The 21,274-nt window shown below is 45.3% G+C and overlaps 2 protein-coding genes and 1 non-coding gene across 4 annotated transcripts; 2 read left to right on the forward strand and 1 right to left on the reverse strand.

Annotated features, from left to right (window-relative positions):
* Window positions 1-3,605: 3,605 nt before the first annotated feature.
* Window positions 3,606-11,591, reverse strand: KPNA2 (karyopherin subunit alpha 2). The gene is made up of 11 exons (XM_074921693.1): window positions 11,064-11,591; window positions 9,031-9,146; window positions 8,796-8,933; window positions 8,293-8,381; window positions 7,209-7,477; window positions 5,978-6,072; window positions 5,615-5,878; window positions 4,738-4,971; window positions 4,469-4,651; window positions 4,211-4,360; window positions 3,606-4,105 (listed from the first exon to the last, which is right to left on the reverse strand). The coding sequence occupies exons 1-11, from the start codon at window positions 11,254-11,256 to the stop codon at window positions 4,013-4,015; spliced, it is 1,824 nt and encodes a 607-aa protein (XP_074777794.1). The 5' UTR covers window positions 11,257-11,591; the 3' UTR covers window positions 3,606-4,012.
* Window positions 11,592-11,832: 241 nt separating this feature from the next.
* TRNAR-CCG (transfer RNA arginine (anticodon CCG)) lies at window positions 11,833-11,905 on the forward strand. The gene has a single exon. It is a non-coding gene; the product is annotated as a tRNA-Arg (tRNA).
* A 2,412-nt stretch (window positions 11,906-14,317) lies between these two features.
* C18H17orf58 (chromosome 18 C17orf58 homolog) lies at window positions 14,318-20,978 on the forward strand. Of its 2 annotated transcripts, none has more exons than XM_074921694.1 (5): window positions 14,318-14,394; window positions 16,300-16,908; window positions 17,031-17,111; window positions 18,648-18,839; window positions 19,404-20,978. In XM_074921694.1, the coding sequence occupies exons 1-5, from the start codon at window positions 14,331-14,333 to the stop codon at window positions 19,589-19,591; spliced, it is 1,134 nt and encodes a 377-aa protein (XP_074777795.1). In that variant the 5' UTR covers window positions 14,318-14,330; the 3' UTR covers window positions 19,592-20,978. The 2 variants fall into 2 exon arrangements, with proteins under 2 accessions (XP_074777795.1, XP_074777796.1); XM_074921695.1 differs by having other exon boundaries at window positions 18,651-18,839.
* The last annotated feature ends 296 nt before the right edge of the window (window positions 20,979-21,274 follow it).

The raw sequence follows: 21,274 nt of genomic DNA on the forward strand, positions 1-21,274 counted from the left end.
TAGAGGAATGGTCACCAGGATTCCCAGGCTCCAGGTTAATTCTACCAGCTACTTTCTGAACATCCGTGGATAACTTACTTTTATCTCAGTTTTCTCTGCTGTAAAATAGATTTAGAAACAGAAGAGATCTGTGAAATATTGTTGGCTAGTGAATTCCTTTTCCTGTAAACTCACAGCTGTTCCTTCTTGCTGATATACCACCGTAGTTCTGTGCATCTTAAAGCATTCTGTAGAGAGTAGCAAGAAGCAGCTTCACTTAGAGAATATTTTGGTCTAAGTCGTGGGAAAATAAAAAATAGATTTCTTCTAATTTAACCATTTCTATCTTTTCCACAGTTTGAACTGTTCTTCTGTAGTGGAAAATGAACAGTGGGACTGCAAAGCCTCTGCTCTTCTTTCAGAGCCTAGCATCTTTGGAAACAGCAAGTGGAAGCAATCACACAGGCAGCATCTGCTAGCATCAGAATTTCGGAGGTGGTTACATCTGCTGAAATCTTAGACTGAAATCTTGCCATCACTCCACAGATAAAATAGCATTAGCAACAACTGCATTCCAAGCCAGTTGATGTCAGCAGGGGTCTGTTATTGTTGCTCTCAGCACAGAGGAGCTGGCAGACTTACACACAGGCCACCAGACATTTATTCCAGCCCTTGTCCTCAATTAGACACGTGCCAAATAAAGAAGGCTAGCTCTTAAATCTGGCTGGGCAACACAAGAAAAATAAAAACAACCTAAAACCCACCACCAAAACCCAAATCCCAGCCAACAAACCAAGAATCAGGAGCAGTAACAATTCTCTCCCGTTTTGCTCCTACCACTTTTTTAAGCTAGACACGCAGCCTAATGGGTGACTGTGATCCCAACCTCAGAAATAGTTTGCATTTTCTTAGAATAAGGAGTGACTCACTCCAGTCACTTACTCATAAGCACTGTAGATTGTTGCTTGTGGAAATGCGTGCTGCCAAGAACAGGGCTCATTGGTGGATAGGCTGAACACATTTTTCTTGGATAAAAACAAAGTCTCAGTCCCCAGAACGTTAATTATTAAGCCACGGAGCTGTCAGGCATCTAGAGAAGAATTTTCAGTGTTCTATTATTAACTCAATGATTTAGAAAATTGTGAACCAAGTACATTGGAAAAAAAAAAGCAGAGACAATGCTATTCAGCAAGTGTTCTGCATTCTAATCCATTTTACTATATACAGAGATGGAAAAGTCAAATTAACTACGCATATGTTAAAAAGTGATTAAAGCAAGGAGTCGTGCTTGAAACTAACAGTGCCCTGACATAACACTTTTAAAAGATTATGCCTTATATTCAGTATTTAATCCAGTTGAGTACTCGGAAATTAGCACATAGATGTTTTCTGTAACTACAAGAGGTGTACCAGTGGATTTTCTCGGTGTTATCTTAATAAGAAAATAAAGTACATCATACCTGAGTGGTCCAGGCTGGATGAAACTCCACACCAACCTCTTAAACAGCAAACGAGACTGTGAGGTTGCCTGTAGCACCCTCTACCGGAAGATGCCATAGTTAGAAAACTAAAATTACACTAGAATTCTGGATTGTGTTTCACAAGTCATTGTGTCATTGCCCGTATAAACCTACAAACATAAAGTATATGGAAGCAATGATTTAATTTATGAAAGCTGACTCTACATAACTGCTTTTATATAGGTTAATGCTTTCAGTTCTCTACAGTTACACAGAAAATCGTGATTTTATAACTAATGCTTTTATATCAAAGTTGGAGATTTGACAATGCAAAGGACATGCGAGACTTCACTACAGATGCATAAAAGCCCTATTTGGTTGTTTTTTTCCCCCAGAACATTAGCGGCTTTGACATTGCAAGGCAGATGGTTCATTCCACTTCGCACGGGTACCGCTAAGATAATACCAGGATCTGGTCCCACGGGTGCTGCAGTATCTGTGGTGCGAGACTGGCGTTCTGCTCCTCAGTCTGGCTCTGCCTACAGCTTCTTCTGCAGGTGCTGGGTGGCGCCCGCAGTCTCCCCCTTAGTACAGGGGGCTGGGAACATCCCACAGCCCCAGAGCAGTCGCACCCTTGGTCTGGTAGCACAGGCATGGAGACAGAAAGAAGGTTAGTAACACCCACACCAACTTCTCCATCAGGAGATGCAATAGAGTTACAACAGGCATTAATCTGTCTTTAAAGACTCCTATAGTAAAGCTTATTATTTACTACAGCTTTGTTTTAGGGTAAAGACAAGACATTTGAAGGGGTACAGTCAAAAGTATGAAGCCATCATTAATCAGTTCAGGATATTGTCATTTTTGCAAGATAATACCTTTAGTGACATGTAAAATCTGCACACCCCTGGCGATACAGCAGGGAAAGCACCATAAGTGTCTCTAAGGCTGTTCTGAAAGCACAGGGCTTAACTAGCCCAGCAGAAGTGTGCTTACACAGGTGAGCTCACAAGGGATTGCTTTGCAGGAAACATTATTGCTGCTAACCATGAGAAGAAATATGCAGACAAATTACCTGCTACCTTTTGTAACATTATCACTGTCCAGCAGTAGTTACGATCCAAGCGGCTCATGGGGCTGCACATGGAGGGAACCATCACTGCAAGCAAATGTGAAATAGGCAGTAGCAGGCTTGCACCACAGTAATGGAAGCGAGAGTGACATCTTCCAGATTAGCAATAACTCTTTAGCTGAATCCTTCAGTGGCAGAATGTAAGAAGGGTAATCTAGGTTTAGAAAAAGTGTCCTTTTAAAGATCAGGTATTCTTAATGAAGAATTTAAAGAGAGTTACACCCAAATCCACTTATATAATGCATAAACACTTTAAAATAGACTTGAAAGCACAGCAGATTAATGCACAAGATCAAACCAGATTCTTTCATCAGGCTCACTGAACAGGATACAAGGGGCTTTTGTTTTGTATTTGTTTGGGTTTTTTTAGTCATCGTCTGTCTGTGTCATGTCGTGTCCCCCCCCCCCCCCCAAGCAGAAACCAAATTCTGGGAGAATCACCTACACAGTCATTTTTTTTTTCCCTACCTTTTATTAATAACTGAAGTGACATGTCAGGCTTTTGAAAAATCTCACCGTGAAAAACTGACCTCTCCTGCACCAGCATAAGAGCTAGAGAAGCTCAGAGAGCTGAGTCATTATTCAGACACATTGACTCCTGGGAGGTTTCATTTAATTGAAATCCTTCAAACCCCATTTTCCCAAAAAGCTGGAACATCACACTACAGTTCTTTCACTCTGCCCACTACCCCCCAAACCCCACCCTGCACAACCACCTTTAGAGACACAGCTGGCTACCGTTGAGTGATTATTGCAGAAGATTCCAAGATCTCTAGAGCAGGCACATGGTAGGCAAAGCATTTCCTATGCTCAATGCTAAGGCTACCCTGAGAGCAGCAACAATTAATTAATTCTGCAGTAGCAGAAGGCTGCTAGACAGGAGTCAGAGCTTGGGGTGACCAAGCTGTTTTAAATCCTCCATCTTCAGAATTTATTCTCACATTCTTGCCATCATACATTTTTGATTAAGTAGACTTACCATATCCATCACCTTTTAAGAGAGCAATTGACACAGGTCAGTTTGATGTATTGATATCACTTTATTGAGCTTCAAATATAAATCCTCTTTAAAAGCCTACTCAGCATATTGATTACAGCAAGAGGCTGTGCAGAACACAACAGGTTAGGAAGAGGTTTGCAGAGTAGCGGCTTATGCGTTGTGAGAAGCCTGTATTGTGCACTTACTGTCCCTGTCACAGATAAGGATGCAAGAGCCAGAAAGAGAAAAATATTTACAAGTATCTCTCAGAAAGAGTGAAGTTTACAGTTAGAAATTCACATAATATGTACAGTTTTGAACTGTTCAAGTACATTTCAATTGGACAAAGTGCTACAGGTCACATAAAAACCACAGTAAAAACAAGAGGAACTGTTAAGACAAAGAGGTGGCAGTCATTTTTGTGTCAAACAACTTGTAGGTGGTTTGCAGTATATGCAAGATCTAGAAGTTGAAAGTATCTGGAGTATTGCCCTGAATATGGAAAGTGTAGCTGGCAGCAGTAGATTCTGGTACAACATTTTGGTCTTCTTCCTCCTAGAAGAAAAAGAGAAGAGTTTTCAAAGAGCAGTAGCATTTTAACCCAGCAGTCAGTGCTAGAATAGAAAATAAAAGCAGAAGTGTCATCCTGCAGCCACTTACTTCTGCTGAGAAGTATTTCTCAATCAGAGTGGATGAGGCTTTGTATACTTGTTCATTTTCATGTGACTGAAGAGCTTCAATTTTATCTAGACCCCCACACTCCTCAATCATGAGGCAAAGTTTTTCAGTCTCATTAATCTTCTCAGCAGCCTGCAAGAGAGAAGCGTGGAATAACCTCAGGAAAGATGTATGGCATCAGCTACTGGAGAACCATTAGCAACAGCTTGGACAATGATTGGGTATATGGCCTCCACATACCAGGAAGATATTAGAAATAGCATCCAGGATAACTAGCACAGTTTTGCTGTCTTTAGCTGAGAGGAGATTCAGGAGGGGTTCAACAACACCAGCCTGAACGAGATACACGATCTGGTCAATTGTTCCACCACTTGTGTAGTTAGTCACAGCCCACACAGCTTCCTTCTGAGATTTGAAATCCCCCTGTAAAGGTAAAAGCAGGATATTTGAACACAGGTAGTGGTAGGAATAGCAAGAGCCTCAGCATGGTCAATAGTGGTTTTGTTTACCTTCCTTAGAATACCAATGAGATAAGGCACAAGCCCATGGTCCACAACTCGCTGAATCTGATCCTGACGTCCAGCAGTAATGTTGGACATTGTCCACGCTGCTTCTTTCTGAATGTTGTTTTTATGATGAGAGAGGAGACTTGGAAAGACAGATAGTGCTCCCGAGTCAATAACAATCTGCGTCTGCTCATCGGTACCAGTGACAATATTTCCTATGGCTCTTAATGAAGGAGTCTGAAACAAATATGAGAATAGTACTTAGGAAAACTGGTATAATCTAATCTGTGTTTGAACAGATACAGCCATATTTGATGTCCCTCTGCTCTAGCCTTCTCAGTTAACAGCATGATATGCGATATGCTGATGAGTTTTACACTCCTCGTTAGCATTACATATGCAGACATTAAGCATGTCCACACACCTTCCAAGGCCAGCCTGCAAACAACTACCTGTGGCAGAGCTTAGGAAAACAGTCTCCTAAGCACTAATGCAGTTTTATTATACAATAATTATAGTGTGCACAGAGCCCACTTCTAAACATCGTCTCTAGAATGTGGATTTGCAACAGCAGCTTAGAGTTAAAAGCAAGCTTTAAGGATGTTGACTGCTGTGCCAGCCTGTGTGTGAAATCCAATGGTTATGTAAAGAAGTTTGATAATCATCAACAGCAGTAGTCTGTCTCATGTGGGGCAGTCTCCAGGCAAGACAGAAGCTCAAGTCTTACCTATGCAAAACCTGGAGCAAGCATCCAATTGCCATGTTAAAAAAACAAAACAAAAACAAAACCTCAAACATTCAGTTACATGGACACTATTCTAACTGCAGTTTTATTTATGACTCAAATCAAGCAACAGCAATCTGCATGTCTGATGCTTACCATTATTGGCAGTTCACTACATGCCAGGAGCTTCACAAGTTGTGGCACCAATCCAGTTTTCACTACAACTTCTATCCTGTCATTGGAACCATCTGTCAGATAGGAAAGTGCCCAGCATGTGTCTGCTAACACTTCATGATCATCATGGTGCAAGAGCCGAACAAGAGTTGGAAGAATCTGCTCAATAGCTTCTATGGGTGGTGCAGGATTCTTATTGCGACACAGGTTTGAGAGGGTCCAGGTGACATTGCGTAAATATCCAGACTGCAAGAGTTAAAATCAATCGTTAGGAACTGTTTAGTTATTTGAGCTCTTTTACTCATTTATTAGTAATTGTAACTTGAAATCACACTGCACACTTACAGCCAAAGAAGAGAGATCAGGAACAGCTAGTAGACTCAGCAGTGGCTCAATTGCACCAAATTTAATAACCAGATCTCTATAGGTAGAACCATCCCCTAAGAAAATGAGAAAAATATCCAGAATAGAGGGACATGTGCATACAGAATCATTATGTGTTAGAGGATGAATTCTTCTACTGCTTAAGAATGGCTAGATAAAACAAGAGGACAAAAGGACTAGTGCCATGGTTAAGTCATATGACAAGCATGTGGTTTTCTAATCAAGCCGCTGAGCTTAATTTTTTTTCTGTTGGAAAGAGGTAATTTAGCATATGTTTTCTATACAGCTTTTCTTAGAGTTCATAACTAAGCAGGGACTTGCATGTTTTTTGAAAACATATCTCAGCCCTACCACTAGAACAGAGCTCTTCCCATAATATGGGACTTCAAATGCATTATAATAATTTGTTGCACAACTGGATTCTATAGTATAATGCTGATGGAATGTCAAAGTTAGACTGAATTCTTCTATTGCAAGGTACAAAAAGTACCTAATAATTAAGTTTAAAAAACTAAGGACAAACTTTAAGAAAGCTCAGATCAAACAAGGCTTTTGTTGAGCTCATTTTCTCTGAGTGAAGATTCAATATTCTCTAAGGCACAGCTGTTGGAAACTATAATAATACAGCAAATAGATGTTTAAATATATTATTAATTTTGACCAGTTTACACTGTGTGGGTTTTTTAAAGAATGGGATCCAACACTGGTAGGTCAAGTAATCCTGAAAGGGTGCATGAGAAACTTCAGTATATAATACTTTCACATCAGTAAGTAGCTGTTTGAAAGCAAAGAATATTTGCCATCACATACACAATTATGCAAGTCATCTGCTTCCTCCCTTCCCCCTTCTAGGCAACACACAGAGCAGAGCTCATTGATAGTCACAAAACCACCAAGTGATACGTGAAAGAGCCCTATGTGGTAGCATGGTTCTATAGCTCTATTAAAGCTGAGCTGAAATGTGGAAGCAATCCATAGACTACCAGGTATTGCACGAGACATCTTACACCAGGCTCTGAAGATAAAGAGCTCTCTGTAGCATAGTCTACATTGCAGAGCATGTCTTTACTTGAAAATCATTAAGACAGAGTTCCCAAGAAGCTCAGCATGCTGCGTGACACATCGGTAGTCATGTCCTCCTGTTTTACATAAGGGAACGGGTCTGAAGAAGTTGTGTAGCATATTGACACACCTGCAATATTTCCCAGTGCCCACACAGCCTGTTCACTGATGTGAGTATGGGGAGAGGCCAGCAGTGAAATAAAGGCCGGAATAGCCCCTCCATCTACTACTGCCTTTGTTTGCTCCGACGTGCCAGAAGCAATGTTGGTAAGTGCCCAGGCAGATTCAAACTGAATAGGACTGCAGTCTGCTCTGCCCAAGAAGGAGACAAACTTTGGAATCAAACCAGCCCGAATTATGCTGTCTATTGGGGGCTGCTTCTCTCTTGATAGGAGTTTCCTAAGGAGGGAAACAAAGAGAAAGCATTATTTTTGCCTGCAGATAGCTGAACAACAGATTAAAATCTAAAAGAATCCTTATTTAAAAAAAAAAAAAGGTTTAGCATTGCCTTAAAACTCAGAAAAGGCAATGTGACATGAAGAAGAAATACAGACAAGCTGAACACTAGCTTCCTAAGACTCTGTTAACATTGGTTTTGGCATGTCTTCACTACATGAGAAGTTCTGCTCAAACTCTGAAATAAAGCAGACCTGCAAGAGTCATAATCCATCTGAATCGTTAGAGGTTTCTCAGCAGAGGGAGGTTAATGACTGCCAGAAGCAGCACTGCAGCCATATACAAGCTTACTAAAGCAGATTTTAGGTTTGGAAACTTGGCATACTTCAAACCCCAGTCATCTTACTATTCACATTATTCTAAGATCACTGCACTCAAATGTTGTAGTCAAGTGTTAACAGTTTGAAGATATCTTGTTTTGTTATAACAAAGGCTTTATTGTTATTACTCCTGCAACTCTAAGATGGACTACTGCTTATTTTGCCACCTCAAAACCACTAGAAAGAATTACTACTTCCTAGTGATATGTTCAGGCACTTCAAATATTCAAAAGCCAGATGGTTTCAATAAAATCATGACTAAGTTAAGTGCACCTAAACAATGTATATAAGGCTGACTCAGGTGTTTGCTGAAATCCTATCTGATAGGAAGAGCCACAGCTGCTGCCAGAAGCAGACATTTAGGCTCATAAGCCAGATCTTTTACCTTGCCTAGTTATTGGCTTGCACAGCTGAATTGGGTACCTCTGAACTCCTTACCTGGCAGCTTGAGTAGCCTGTAGCTGAAGCTCCATATTATTACTATTAACTCCCTTGACTATTTCTTCAACTGACCAGTGTGCTGAAACCTGCACAATAAAAAAAAGGTTACATGAATGCTTTGTTGGAAAAGGCATGTGTCTTCACAACCACTGAGGCCTTCTATACCATACTCTTGAGTAGACCCCAGTTTACAACCATTTTCTTTGTAAAAAGATCATACCACTACGTGATGCTCCAAAACCTCATCATCTACAGTTATCTGAACTACCAACAGCTTTCTTTTTTTAAAAAATCAAGTGCTTCACACTACTGTTACACAAGACTTAAACACAACTGGCCATGTTTTAAGACTGCTGTCCATTAGAGTTGGTAGTATAGACTTAAAATTGGTAATGTATACGTAGTAGTGTTCCCCACACAAGAAGGGATTCATATGAGTGTGGCTGTGTGAGCTTATATTGCAAGACCTCCAAGGGTGCCTGTTCCAAATACCTACTTACCTGATTGTTCCTGTTTTCCTGAAGGGGAGAAGTAGCATCATCTGGCAAAGTGTTAACATTTCTTCTCTTAAACATCTGGTCATCTTTTTTAGCTTTCCTCAGCTCTACATTGACTTCAATACGTCGCCTTCTCATTTCCTGAAGGATATAGATTCATAGTAAGTTCTTGGCTTTTACAACTCACTTTTAAAATGATGATGGCTAAATGAAATACTAATTGCATCAAAATACTCACTGTAGTATCCTTTCCTTTGTTCTTAAATCTGTTCAATCGAGCTGCTGGTGTATTGGCATTCTCGTTAGTAGACATCTTGTTTATTAGATTTTTGAGAGAAACAGGTAAAAAAGCACCTGAAAACATAGCAAATAATAAACAGCACGTTACTTCGCAGAAGTTAAATTTAAAAACTGGGATCAGTACTTGATAATGGGAGACACTTGCCCAAGTTAGATACAATAGCAGCCTCTGACTCGATGGAAGATACTAGTACTTAAAAGCTGTCCCTTTAAACACCTAGACGTTACAGCAAGCTCTAGCATTAACACAAAAGCAGTAGACACACACATTAAGACATTTTCGGCCACAAACTTTACCGGAGTCATTGTTTTTCCGAGCAAGATTGCCCTTCCTTCCCATACACAGAATTTTAAATGCTATTTTCGCTGTGTTATATCTATATTACGCAAGCACCCCATCCACCCCCGCCCCAATCCCTTCTGACGGGACCAGCGAACCCTCACCCAGGGAAGGACCCCCGAGGGCGTTGGCCCTGCCGGCGCAGCCAGCAGCATAGAGTCGCGGCTACACCAGTACCGAGGCAGGCCCCTGCAGCTCGGCCAGCTCCAAGGTAAGTCACCGCATAAGGGCTGGCTTCATTTCGGCCACAACACGCAGCCCGCTCCGGGACACCCCAACGCTGACAGCCCCACTCCAGACGGATACCCGAAAGGCTCCGGGAGGGGGCCCTCACGTAGGGCCTGCCCTACAACCGACCGAGCCCAGTCCCTTCTGACAGGCCGGCGCACGGCCCGCACCCCCGCTGCCCCACGCCGGGCTCCCCCTCCCTGTCCCCACAGCCGGGCACCTCCACCGCGGGCTCCGCGCACAAGCCACCGTCCCGCCGCCGCTCCCAGCCCACGCGCACGCTGCCACTACCGCCGGCCCCTCCAGGCGGGATTTAAATTTCCCGCGGCCTCGCCCCGCCATTGGCCCGTTCGAGCCATAGCAACGCCCTGATTGGCCAGTTTGAAATGCGGCTCGTCTCGCGATGGAGGGGAACGAACCTCCCAGGGGGCTCCCGGAAGAGCCGCCCGGACCGCACGGGTTCAAACGCCCGCCCACGCACTACAACTCCCGGCATGCACCGCGCAGGGACGGCGGCTCTCCCGCCTCGGCGGCTGGGCGGGAGGCGGCGCGAGGCATGCCGGGAGCTGTGGTTCCCCCCGGGGGGGGGGGCTCGGGGCGGGGCGGTCACCCAGGGAACGAGCGTGGGGTGGCTGCGCCCACCGGGAGGTTCTCACCCTCTGAGCAGTTTGGGGCAGTAACATGTCACTTCCTTACATACAGCCCGATTTCTACCTCGGTAACCCTCAGGTTACTGATTGCTACCTCAGGGCTTTTCCCGAGACTCCCCCGTGTTGTCTCCCTGACACAGGAGCGCGCAGGAATGTAAAGAAAACGGGCTGCGAGATTGCAGTTGAAAGCAATTCAATAGCAATCAGGTCAGATTAAAGCTAAATCATACAAAATTACGAAAAAAAAAAAAAAATGCCTGCCCTAGGTACATGCCCAGAAAATCGACAGATTTGGGATTGTTTCAGAGGGGTTTGGCCTAAGGGATGGAATACAAAAGAAGCAAGACCCTGTTTCACAGGAGATGTAATTCAAACCATAAAACTGTGGAGGAAAACATTTCTCTTGCGAGCACCTCAGGCATTTAATCTATAATGTACAGTTCAAGGTAGGGATGTGTCAGAGATGCACACTGATACAGTTAGGTGTTAAACCATTAAACCATTTATACCGATCTGTTGATGCACACATTAGGTGACAAAGATGTCTGCAGAGGAGGAATTACCCGTAACATTTTACATGCCTGGTTTGGGGCCTTATAGTTCTGAGCTTTATAAAATAAAAACATCACAAGAACACTGAAGCGAGAGCAGGGAAGTCAAGAGAAAAGAAAGCACATCATTCACAGAGATACTTAAAAGGACTATTTTGAAAGAAAAAAAAGCAGTTCAGAAGTAGAAATCGAGGTAAAAGACCTGCTGTGTTGAAGGCTGACGTGAAGAAAGTCCGCTGGGTCAGAAATCGCCGGTCTGGAGCGGCATAATCTGGGCGAAGGACACAAGGGGAGTGAGCGGGTGGGTGTTCCAGGGCAGGGAGAGGGCTGGCAGAGATTTGGGAAGCTCGATGTGGCTGTGTGCCAGGTGCTGCAGGCCGACGTGGGGTGAACATGTCTTGGGACGGGAGGGAGGTGTCACAGCCTGAAGGGCTGTTACCGGCACAGGAAAGCGACAGACAGAAGGGTGGGGGGAGCTGGACAGCCGGGGTGGAACGGCCCCACAGTGGCTGAGGTAATAGGGACAGCGGAGGGTGCGCAGGCGGAGGGAAAAAGGGCCGCGAGAAGAGGAGGACCCGTGAGGGGAGGAAGCGAGTGTGGAGCCGGCGGGATGCGGCGGCGGGAAGCCGGGCGGCCCGCGAGGGGAGGTGTAAGGGCGCGGGTGCCGGGAAAGGGCCGCCGTGGCGCGAGGCGGCCGCCCTGAGGCGGGGGGCGCGCGCGGAGCGGGCGCCGCGCGGGAAGGGCTGAGGGGCGCGAGCCCGCCCCCTGCAGGCAGCGGCAGGTGGCGGTCGCGTGACGTTAAAGGACAGAGCCACGGCCAATGGCGTGCGGGGAGGGAGGAGCAGGGGGCGGGACGAGGGGGCGGGGCCGCTCGGTCACGGGCGGAGAGAACGTGAGGGCCCGCGTGGGGGCGGGGCCAGCGCCGGCCGGGCGGGGCTCTTACCGCGCGGCGCGTGCAGCTTTTGCTGGGTGACCCAGTGGCCTAATGGATAAGGCATCAGCCTCCGGAGCTGGGGATTGTGGGTTCGAGTCCCATCTGGGTCGTGCCGCAATCGTTTTGCGGCCGCGCGGAGGCTGCCCGACCTCTCCTGCCGCGCCGCGCGTTGTTTTCCGCGGCCCCCCCGACACTTTTACCCGGTGCTGCAGCCGCCGCTGGGGGAGACCCGAGGCGGAGCCAGCAGCCCCTCTGCCGCCGGGGTGGGCGCCGAGCGCGGCCTCAAGTTCCCTCCGGCGCGGCCGCCGCCCTGTCAGCGGGGCCGGCCCTGCCCGCCGCCCCGCGGCCCGTCCCAGGCGCCGCCGAGCCTGGTGCCGCCGCCTCCCGCCCGGCTCCCGCGGCAGCGGGTCGCCCCCACCCGGGGCCCGTCTCTGGCAGGAGGACGAGGCGTGAGGCGGCCGCCGGTCTGTGGCCGAGCGCGGTGAGTGTCCCCGGCTGCGGGGAGCCCGAACGAGCCGGAGGCGGGAGGTTCAGCTCCGGCCGGTGCGGGGCCGACCCGAGGGCGGGCTGGGCGCGCTGTGCCCCCGCGGGGCCGCGCCGGGGCTCCTCCAGAGCCGCTGTGGTGAGCCCGGGGGGAGCCCGAGCAGCCCCTGCTCCTGCCAGCACAGCTGGCCGCCGCCTCTCCGAGGGGGACGCGGGCACCGCGCTCTCGGTCCCCGCTTTCCTCAGACCAGGGAGTCCTGCGCGGAAAACTTTCCTCCTCCCCGCTGCTGGTGCCGTACCTGTAGCTTCCTGAACGGCAGAAACACTCCAAACGCTGCTCCTGTCCTTTTAACCAACCTCCTGTGCAAGCGGAGTCTGGAGAAACTCATTAATACAGGTTGAGTTACGCTACCAGCCAACTTAAACAGCAAACTCCTTGCAGCAGAGGAGGTCTGCAGGACACTCATGTGTCCATCCACCCACCCCTCCATCCATCCATCCTCCATCCACCCATCCCTCCGTCCGTCCATCCATCCATCCACCCCTCTGTCCATCCATCCATCTGTCCATCCATCCATCCATCGGTCTGTCCATCCATCCACCCACCCCTCTGTCCATCCACCTCTCCATCCATCCATCCATCCATCCACCCCTCTGTCTGTCCATCCATCCATCCATCCATCCATCCATCCATCCCTCTGTCCATCCATCCCTCCCTCCCTCCCTCCCTCCCTCCCTCTGTCTATCCATCCATTCTCAGCACAACCCTCACGTCACACTCGTGACTTCTCTCGCTTGCTGCAGGTACGTGTGCTGGTTGAGCAGCAGGTGAGGTACATAAAGGACATAAGACCTCACCTCTGCCCCATCCTTACTTTAAATTCCTATTTCCATACTAGCTATCTTAAATTGTTTAAAATAACAAAGGATAATAAGGATTAAATGCTGCAGTAGTAACGTAACACACTAAGAGATATGTTGAAATTTCACAGTAATCTGGCTAATTTTCTGAATCTTCACCCACAGCTGTGTGAGATAAAGCCCTGTACTTTCAAGAATTGTATTAAACGGCTTAATTAAGGCAATACAAAACAGTGCTTAAACTAGGCAGTAGCTGGACTGCATGGCACAGGCATTACTGATGAGCAGATCTGTTGGGGGGTACGTTTCAGGAGCTGGGATATAGGGCGTTTATGGGGTTTTTAAGTTGCTAGTTGCACCTTAAAAGTGTGAACCAGTTCACTACCTTTCACGACATCCAGTAGCACCTAGTGAGATAAACTGTCACAATGGAAATCTTGTCTAGCAATAAGGTCACCCATTTCAGTTGTGAGCCTAGGAATAAGCCTTCTTATTTCAGTAATCCAAATCAGAATTGGCTTGGTGTGTGAAAATTTGCAGAGTTCTTAATTTTAGCCAATACTGCTTTACAGATAAAACTTTATCTGGGGTCAGCAGAGCTGTCCCTCGGACTGGACAGTAACTACTACATTTTTCAGTCTGAAAAGAATGACTGGAAAGGGTACCTTAAACTAAAAGAGAAGATTACCAGCTGCACAACTGGAGGTTGCCAAAATGCCTAAATATGTTTCATTGTAACACACATCCTTTACAGAAGCTGAGTTGCAGAGGTGACGCGTGTTCCAGCAGCTGCCAATCGCACTTTATAATGTAATTGTCCATGTCCAATTATCCAAATATGTGAAACCGTATTTGTTCTGTATGGTTTTCTCTAAAAAACACCATAGGAAGCAAGACTCTCCCCTAATATAAAAATCTTGTTGCTAAAATCGCCTGTCTGTATGTTACCGACAGAAGCAGCGGGTGAGTGCGGGCAGTACAGACTCGTGTGTGTATGGGGAGGGGGGTGTCTGTGCGGGCAGGGCTAGTGGGAGGCTAGCAGGGCGGCCAGCAGCAGCTTGGTCTTGCTCCAGTGGGTTGTCCAGGGAGTGATTCCTGTTTCCCCTAAGGCTGCCTCTCATTAGCATGAATCGGGGGGAAGGGCATAAAAGACTCCAGTTCATTTTGAGCCTGGAAAAACTTTACTTCAAAATGACAACCAAAGTGTTCTGGCTCCTCTGCTTTGTCATTAGATCATCTTCCAGCTCAGTGGCCGGTAAGTCTGTTAAGTGGGGCTGGGGCATATTTGCCTTTGGTATCAGGGGAGGTTAAACACATTACTACAAATTCTTGCCTGAGCAGCGCTCTCCGGCTGTAGTCTTTTCAGAAAACGGTAGCAGTAATCACATAAGGGTTCAAGAAAGAAACATTTAAACATGTTTATGGGATGGGAATGTACATTGCAGTGTTTGATTTGTCAGCATTTGTAAGAATTAAGAGCACCTGCCAGAAGCAGGCAGCGAGCTGGTGCCATGAATCCTGCTAGCCATCCTTCTAGCCATCCTTCAGCAATTGAAGTTTGACTTGCTTCTGCACCTGGGATTTATTTTTTTAATTTCTATGGGACCTTTCCCTTTTAATCTCTTTCTCTTCACCTGTAAAGTCCAGATTTCTAATTTATTTCAACGTGTGTGCCTGCAGCAAGCTGTCTCAGTTGGTTTTTTTTTTTTGATTTTTAGTACCTCATTGATGGTACAGAAATAAGATATACATCTAATCCATGGGGAAGGAGAAGTCTAGGAGCTGGTTATGTTGTAGTTATATTTCTTAAGTTGCCTGAGCTAGACAAGAATATACTGATCTAGGGGAACAGACCTCAAGGTCCTAAACAGATTAAGTAGAGAAAAATGAACTATTTCTTGTTACAATCCATGACTGAGAAGGCATGATAAACTGGTAGAATAGTGTACTTACAAAGCCAACTCCAAAACACCTGTTGAGTTCACAGCTTCATATTGAACCATCTCCAAAACACCCTTGCCTATCGCTTTCTTTAGCTTGGACTTCTTCCACCCCTTTCTTCATGGACATTCTTTTGACTTTACGTGTGGCCAGCCCAAATATCAGGGAATCTTTCCCATGACAGCAGCTGGTGAGAGCGAAGGGGGAGAAGTGGCAAGGTCAGCAGTTGAGTCAGTTATAGAAGATAAACCAGGACGTTGTTCATCTGTGTATGTCAAGTATCTCTTTTCACATAAGGAGTTAGGATCAGCCTCCTACACGATGCTAACCACAGACAGTGAACACCCAGACAGCGGCTGTGTGTGGGTGAACTGTTTTAAAACTCTGCTGGCTAACTAAAGGCATGCAGTAAAGGACTAAAGTAAAAGAAAAATGAACTGCAGGAGGAAATTTCTCTCTTCCCAGGCTCAACAGAAGGTCATTTTGCTTTTTGAGGTCCAAGTGATCAAGGTGAAGGTATAAATGAAGGCCTGGTGACTGTCCAGCTTTGTGATCAATGTCATTAAGCCTTTCAATTTTTCACTAGAGTCCCAGACACTTCCTGTCTTTCTCAACCCTTGTCCTCTCAACTTAAGAAAAGCCTGGAAATAATTGTTACTCAGCAGCAATAGCCTAGCTACCAGACTATAGTACTACTACTATACAACTCTAGTGCAAAAGTCAGAGACCCAAAACTGTAGATAAAGATCTTTTCAGTAGTGTTCAAAGCCCAAACCCGCTGAAGAGTCCAGATGCCATTGTCAATAAGGCATCCCATGGATGGGAAAGCCAAATAGTTCTGTTGTCATGGTCTTTTAAACAAGCATCCCAAATGGCAATGTGAACCTTGTTTCCTCCAATGCTCCCTGGAGATTTAGGCTTTTGAGAAAAGGGTTTGTTTATAAGTCGTGTTTTTAATTTGCAACAATAATAAAGTAAAAATGCAAATCTCCTGTGTTTTGCTCACACAGCTGCATTCTCTGTACTGGGTCTTCCATGTCTGAGTACAGCAGAATGAGGGGCTCTGCTATATTTCATCCATTGAACTCCTGATCAGTTTTATTGTCTTACCCTTGAAGGCCTCACTCACAGACTAGAGCCAGGCACTTCCCATTCAGAAGCACATGGGCTAAAAAAAATTAAAATGCTAATTTGCTCTCTCTTTTTTTTTTATTTGTAGGATCCCTGCCCTATGCCGAGAAGCCCAGTCAGACTCTCAGCAAAGATGCTGCACCTGGCCAAGGCAAAGTGCCAGCCTGGGGCACCAGCAGCACCGGAGAGAACGGCACAGAGCGCTGGCTTCTGCCTCCCGCCAGCCTGCAGCGGCCACCACCTCCCCAAATCATCTCCTTCTCATCAGACAGAAAGAAACATACCAAACCTTCTCTAGAAAACAGCACAGGGCTGAGGAAACACCTCTTACAGTATGGAGGCGCCCTGCCTCCGGAGAGCCTGACAGAGGGGCCTTCTCCTGCCTCCTCTGACTTGAACCACGCAAACAGAAAGCCGGCGGACAGGCGGCTGGCCGAGGCCGCCAACAGCGTGTCGGCTCACCTCCACCACGCAGCCTCTTCCTATCAGAAGATGACCCTCTTAGTGGAGACTCATCCTTTTCCAGACTCTGGAGCAGCGGAGTCAGATGATCCTAACACGCTGGATCACTCCAACCGACCAGGCAAGATAATCCCCTATAAACATACCGATCCCCTCAAAAAGATCACCAAACCCTCCTGGGTCACCAACCGCCAGTCGCCCAGCCTGCTGTACCACTTCAGCGTGCTGAAGAGAGGTAAGGGGAGAGATTGCTCTGGCGAGGGAGAGCGTGAACTTTCCAAAGGTTGGGTGGCCTCATTTGGCCGAAATACCCGCCAAGGGCCCGTTGCTGTCCCTCAGTCTGTGTGCCTGTTCTAGATGGGGATAAGGAGAAGGCATGTCTGAGCGAGTGCAGGAAGGAGAGAGACGAAGCAGAGGCCTACTGCTCCAGTGAATTCGGTAAGTCGTGTCCTCCGTGAGCAGGCCCCCTTTGTTCATCTATTACTGACATTTCTGCTTTTAAGATACTGTTTCATTATGTTAAATAATTACCAAGTACACTAAAAGGACCCATCACAGCTCTTTATAAATGTACTACAACGAACAGTACCAAGTCTTACACTACCCTTTCCCTACCTTGGGCTACTATTGCTCTTTTTTCTGTTTCCTTCACTTTCCACTCCTGGGCAGAAAACAGGGTTCTTGCTGCTGGTCAACAGAACTGAAAAGACCAATTGTTTCGGATACTTTGAGATTAGACATTGTAGCTGTGTTACTTACCTCTTACTATTTAAAGCAGGTTTGTGATTTTGGGGGCCAAAGTTTAAAATAAAATGGAGAACCAAGCAAAAATAAAACTCAGATCCTCCCTGTGTAGAGGATTCTCCTTGAAATTCCTTAAGACTCAATGTCTTCAGTCCTTGTGTCCAAGCTGAAGAAGCTAAAGATATTTGAAAAGAGCCTGGCGTTTTTGTACCATTTAAGAGCAAGCATTTTCTGACTGAAATCTTGCCTTGTGCTTATGAAGTTGTGAAATAGATACCAACTTTTTCTCACAGTATTTTAAGAGATAAGCAAAATACATGCCTAGTGGTAACAGATGTTTCCATTTGTAGAATATAAACACGTTACGAGACATCTGTTTTCTCTAAATGGGGAAGTCAGGAAGTCCTTTCTACAAATGTTATATTCTTTATTTTTTACCACTCTCATGCATTCCTGCCAAACGTAGGCCTTATAGCAACACGACCTCTGTGTATTTCAGCCTTTAACAAACAGCACTCTCATTCATCTCTTACATTGAAAAAGACAAGTAGGAAAAAGACAGTCTGAGCAACAATTCAGCCAAGGTTCCATCTCAGTGATCAGTGCTGTTTGTTTCTCTACGTTTACAGTGCAGACCGAAGAATAAATGACTGCATCCTCTTTGCCTTACCTGCCCCTAACACATTTGGTGTTTTCTGATTCCGCAGTCAGCTCTGCACTTGTCAAAACCAGGAGTTGGGTGGACAGCACGAAGCGACTGTCTGAGCATACAACATCGCCTGCTTGGTGCCCTTCCCTCTTGGTATGGCAAGGGCCTTTCCTTTCAAAAGCTGAAGCGTTTCGTTAGCAGGTTAGCTTTGGACCTCATTGTAAAGTTTTAAATTTGAAAATTTTACTTGGTTAGGTAAATATGACCACTTATTATATATCAGGATGGAAAACAGTACTGGAATCATCGCTTTCTTTTGAATCATTTTATAAACTTCACTAAGGGACATCAGACCTGTAAAGCGTAAGAAGGTTAGTAACTTAGCAAAAACTAAAGGTGATGACCTCATCAGATGTGATTATTTGAAGCAAATCCTGCTTCCAGGACTGCCCACTACTGAGCCAAAGAATTTCTGCTGACGCTTTACAGCATTTTAAATGTCTTCACATGTACCCTGAGTTGCCACCAAGATATGTAATTCAATGCTTGCTTTTTTTCCCCCCACCCCTCCCTTAAACCAGCAGTGAACGGAATTGTTTATAACATGGAAAGACTGGGGGATGGAGTCCACTTGATTACGCTTTTGGTAAACAGCGATGGATTATACAAGATGAGTCGCCTCTATATTACTCCTGATGGCTTCTTCTTTCGAGTTCACATTCTAGTTGTGGATACTTTAAACTGCAGTAAACCGTGTCCAGACTTTAAACTGGGTAAATAATTCCAGCTAAATCCATTCCGCTCTTCCTCCTGCATGCAGTGCAATTTTAGTGTGCCATAGTTTAATAGGCTTATCCTGGGTTGTCGTAGTATTTTGGAAAAATCTGTTTACTCTTAAGCTGGAGGGCTTTGCCCCCCAGTTGCTCTCGATTTCCAGAAGAAAACCAACTGTGAAGAAGTCACGTAGCAGCATAGTCCTTTCTTAACTTTATCCAGTTCCCAAATGATTGCAAGAGTTTTTAGGTTTGTCAAAAAGAAAAAAAAAATATATATATATAAAGATACCATCTTAAGCTCCTGTGTATAAGTAGTCTGGTTTTCCTTCTAAATGCAAATTTATTGAATACCAGTGTTTCCCCTGAAAAGCTTCTAATTGCAATACAACACAGTAAATTGTTATTTCCGTGGAAGCACAGCCCACGGGTCCCGCTGCACTAAGCCACACATTCAGGATGTATTTCTGCAGGGTGCAATTCATAAATCTGCTGCCCTTAGAGCGAGCGCAGGGAACGAATCTGTGCTTTCTTCACGGCACAGAAATCTCATTTATTTTGCAGGCAGCAGATACATTGTGATGGGTCGGATCTACCACAAGAGACGGCAGATCCCTGCCAACCTGCTGCAGTTCCTGCGAGGGCGCCTGAGGCCAGGGGACGGTTTGCTTCGGAGCAGCAGCAGCTACGTGAAGAGATTCAACAGGAAGAGGAATCGCAAGGTGCAGGCAGCTCACACTAAATGTAGATAAGGCTCCAGTAGCCTCCATCTAGGACACGGGCAGCAGCAGAATTCACCTACCAGAATAAACCTGGCCACGGTTTAGCTACAGTGGGAGGTAATGCTTATGTCTGAAACTGGTTGTGATAGGACACTTGCCTTTGTGCTTAGCGAATGCTGACTGAATGTCTTGGCCTCGGTACCCATATATTGTGAAGCTTAGCACAAAAGTCAGTCTAGGGAATATTAACTGATCATGAAGTTGCTCCAGCTGTTTCCAGAGCCACAGGGTATTATTGCTTCCCCTGCTGCCACGCACCCCTAATAATCTAATTGTAAAGTAAAACTCCGGAGGCGTTGTTCTAGGTACACAAGAAGTAACAGTGCTCTCAAACCCTTTTGAAACCCTTAACCTTGAACAAATGTTAGATGATACCACAGCTTTATCTATAGAGGGTGTCCGTTGTGTTTTCACACAACTCTGCCTCAAGTATTACATGCACTTGATTCAAAAGAAACCAACAAAACTAAGTATCTTTTGTATTGTTTCGGTATCCTCAAACATGTCCATGCTACTTTTAAAAATTACATCATTCTTCAAACAGAGCTGGATTTTCGAGGCATACAAAATTGCTATGTAATTATTTGAATATATGAATACACTAACTGAAAGCAAATCAAGTAACTGCACAACACAAATGCCCAATTAGACTTACAAATAACGATGGAAGTTCATGCCAAGGAATGGAAAATAAGCAAGCAATTGCAGGCACATTTTGTATGCCTGCTTACACTGTCAGTTCCTTAAAAGTTCAGTCCTAGAACTGTACTGTCATCTTTCCATGAGAAATATTACCAAGTTTGTACCTGCACATCAGTAAAGTTACTTTCTGAATCAAAGAATCTTTTAGTACCTTTAACGTGGTGGGATATAAGAACCTATGAAGCTGCTGCAAGGGGGATCTTTTTGTTTGCTATGCTGTGTCAGTACTCACAAATCGTAGGTCTTTAAAACATTCATGGAGTTCGGGGTTCACTGTCTCCGGGGTACTGGAAGTTCCAGAAGGCTTATGTAATGATATTAAACAAAGACATCTCCTTGTTTGACAAGTCAGCTGGGGATTTAATGATATATATTTATATTAAAAAGGGAAAAATGCAGTCTAGCTTAAAAAAATAAATATATATATAGTGATACACATGATGTGACCTGGACCAGGAAGCAGTGGCTTAACATTTTCTGTTTTGACACAGAGGTAGTTCTAACACAGTTCTACCTGTCATACACATCTGCAGCTTGATTTGGTGTCAGTGAAAAGCTACAGAGTAGTGGATGAGCGGTAAGTTACCCTGTGTGAACTATTCCTTCGTATGGCATAGGAGCCAAATACTAAGACCAAACATCATACATTTTAAGATCCAAAAGGCTGTTACTATAGGACAAAAATTTACTTGTAATTTGTGTCTATCTAAAAAATACACTGTCTCACTTTTGTCACGTGAAAGACTTTGCATGGAGCCCCGCATATATAGATGGAATTTTCCTGAGACACTCTGAGGGGGCTTCTGATTTGGCAGAATGACCATTCCTGGCAACGAATCAAAGCCCTGGAGTGGACTGGGAGGGACAGGAGAAGGAAGGAGGAAGGGTTACATGTGCATCTCAGGTTTCTTCGTTTCTATTTTCAACTGAAGTCAGGGACTAACCAGCAAG

The sequence above is a fragment of the Athene noctua genome, chromosome 18, assembly GCF_965140245.1.
Source record: "Athene noctua chromosome 18, bAthNoc1.hap1.1, whole genome shotgun sequence".
Taxonomy (NCBI): Eukaryota; Metazoa; Chordata; class Aves; order Strigiformes; family Strigidae; genus Athene; species Athene noctua.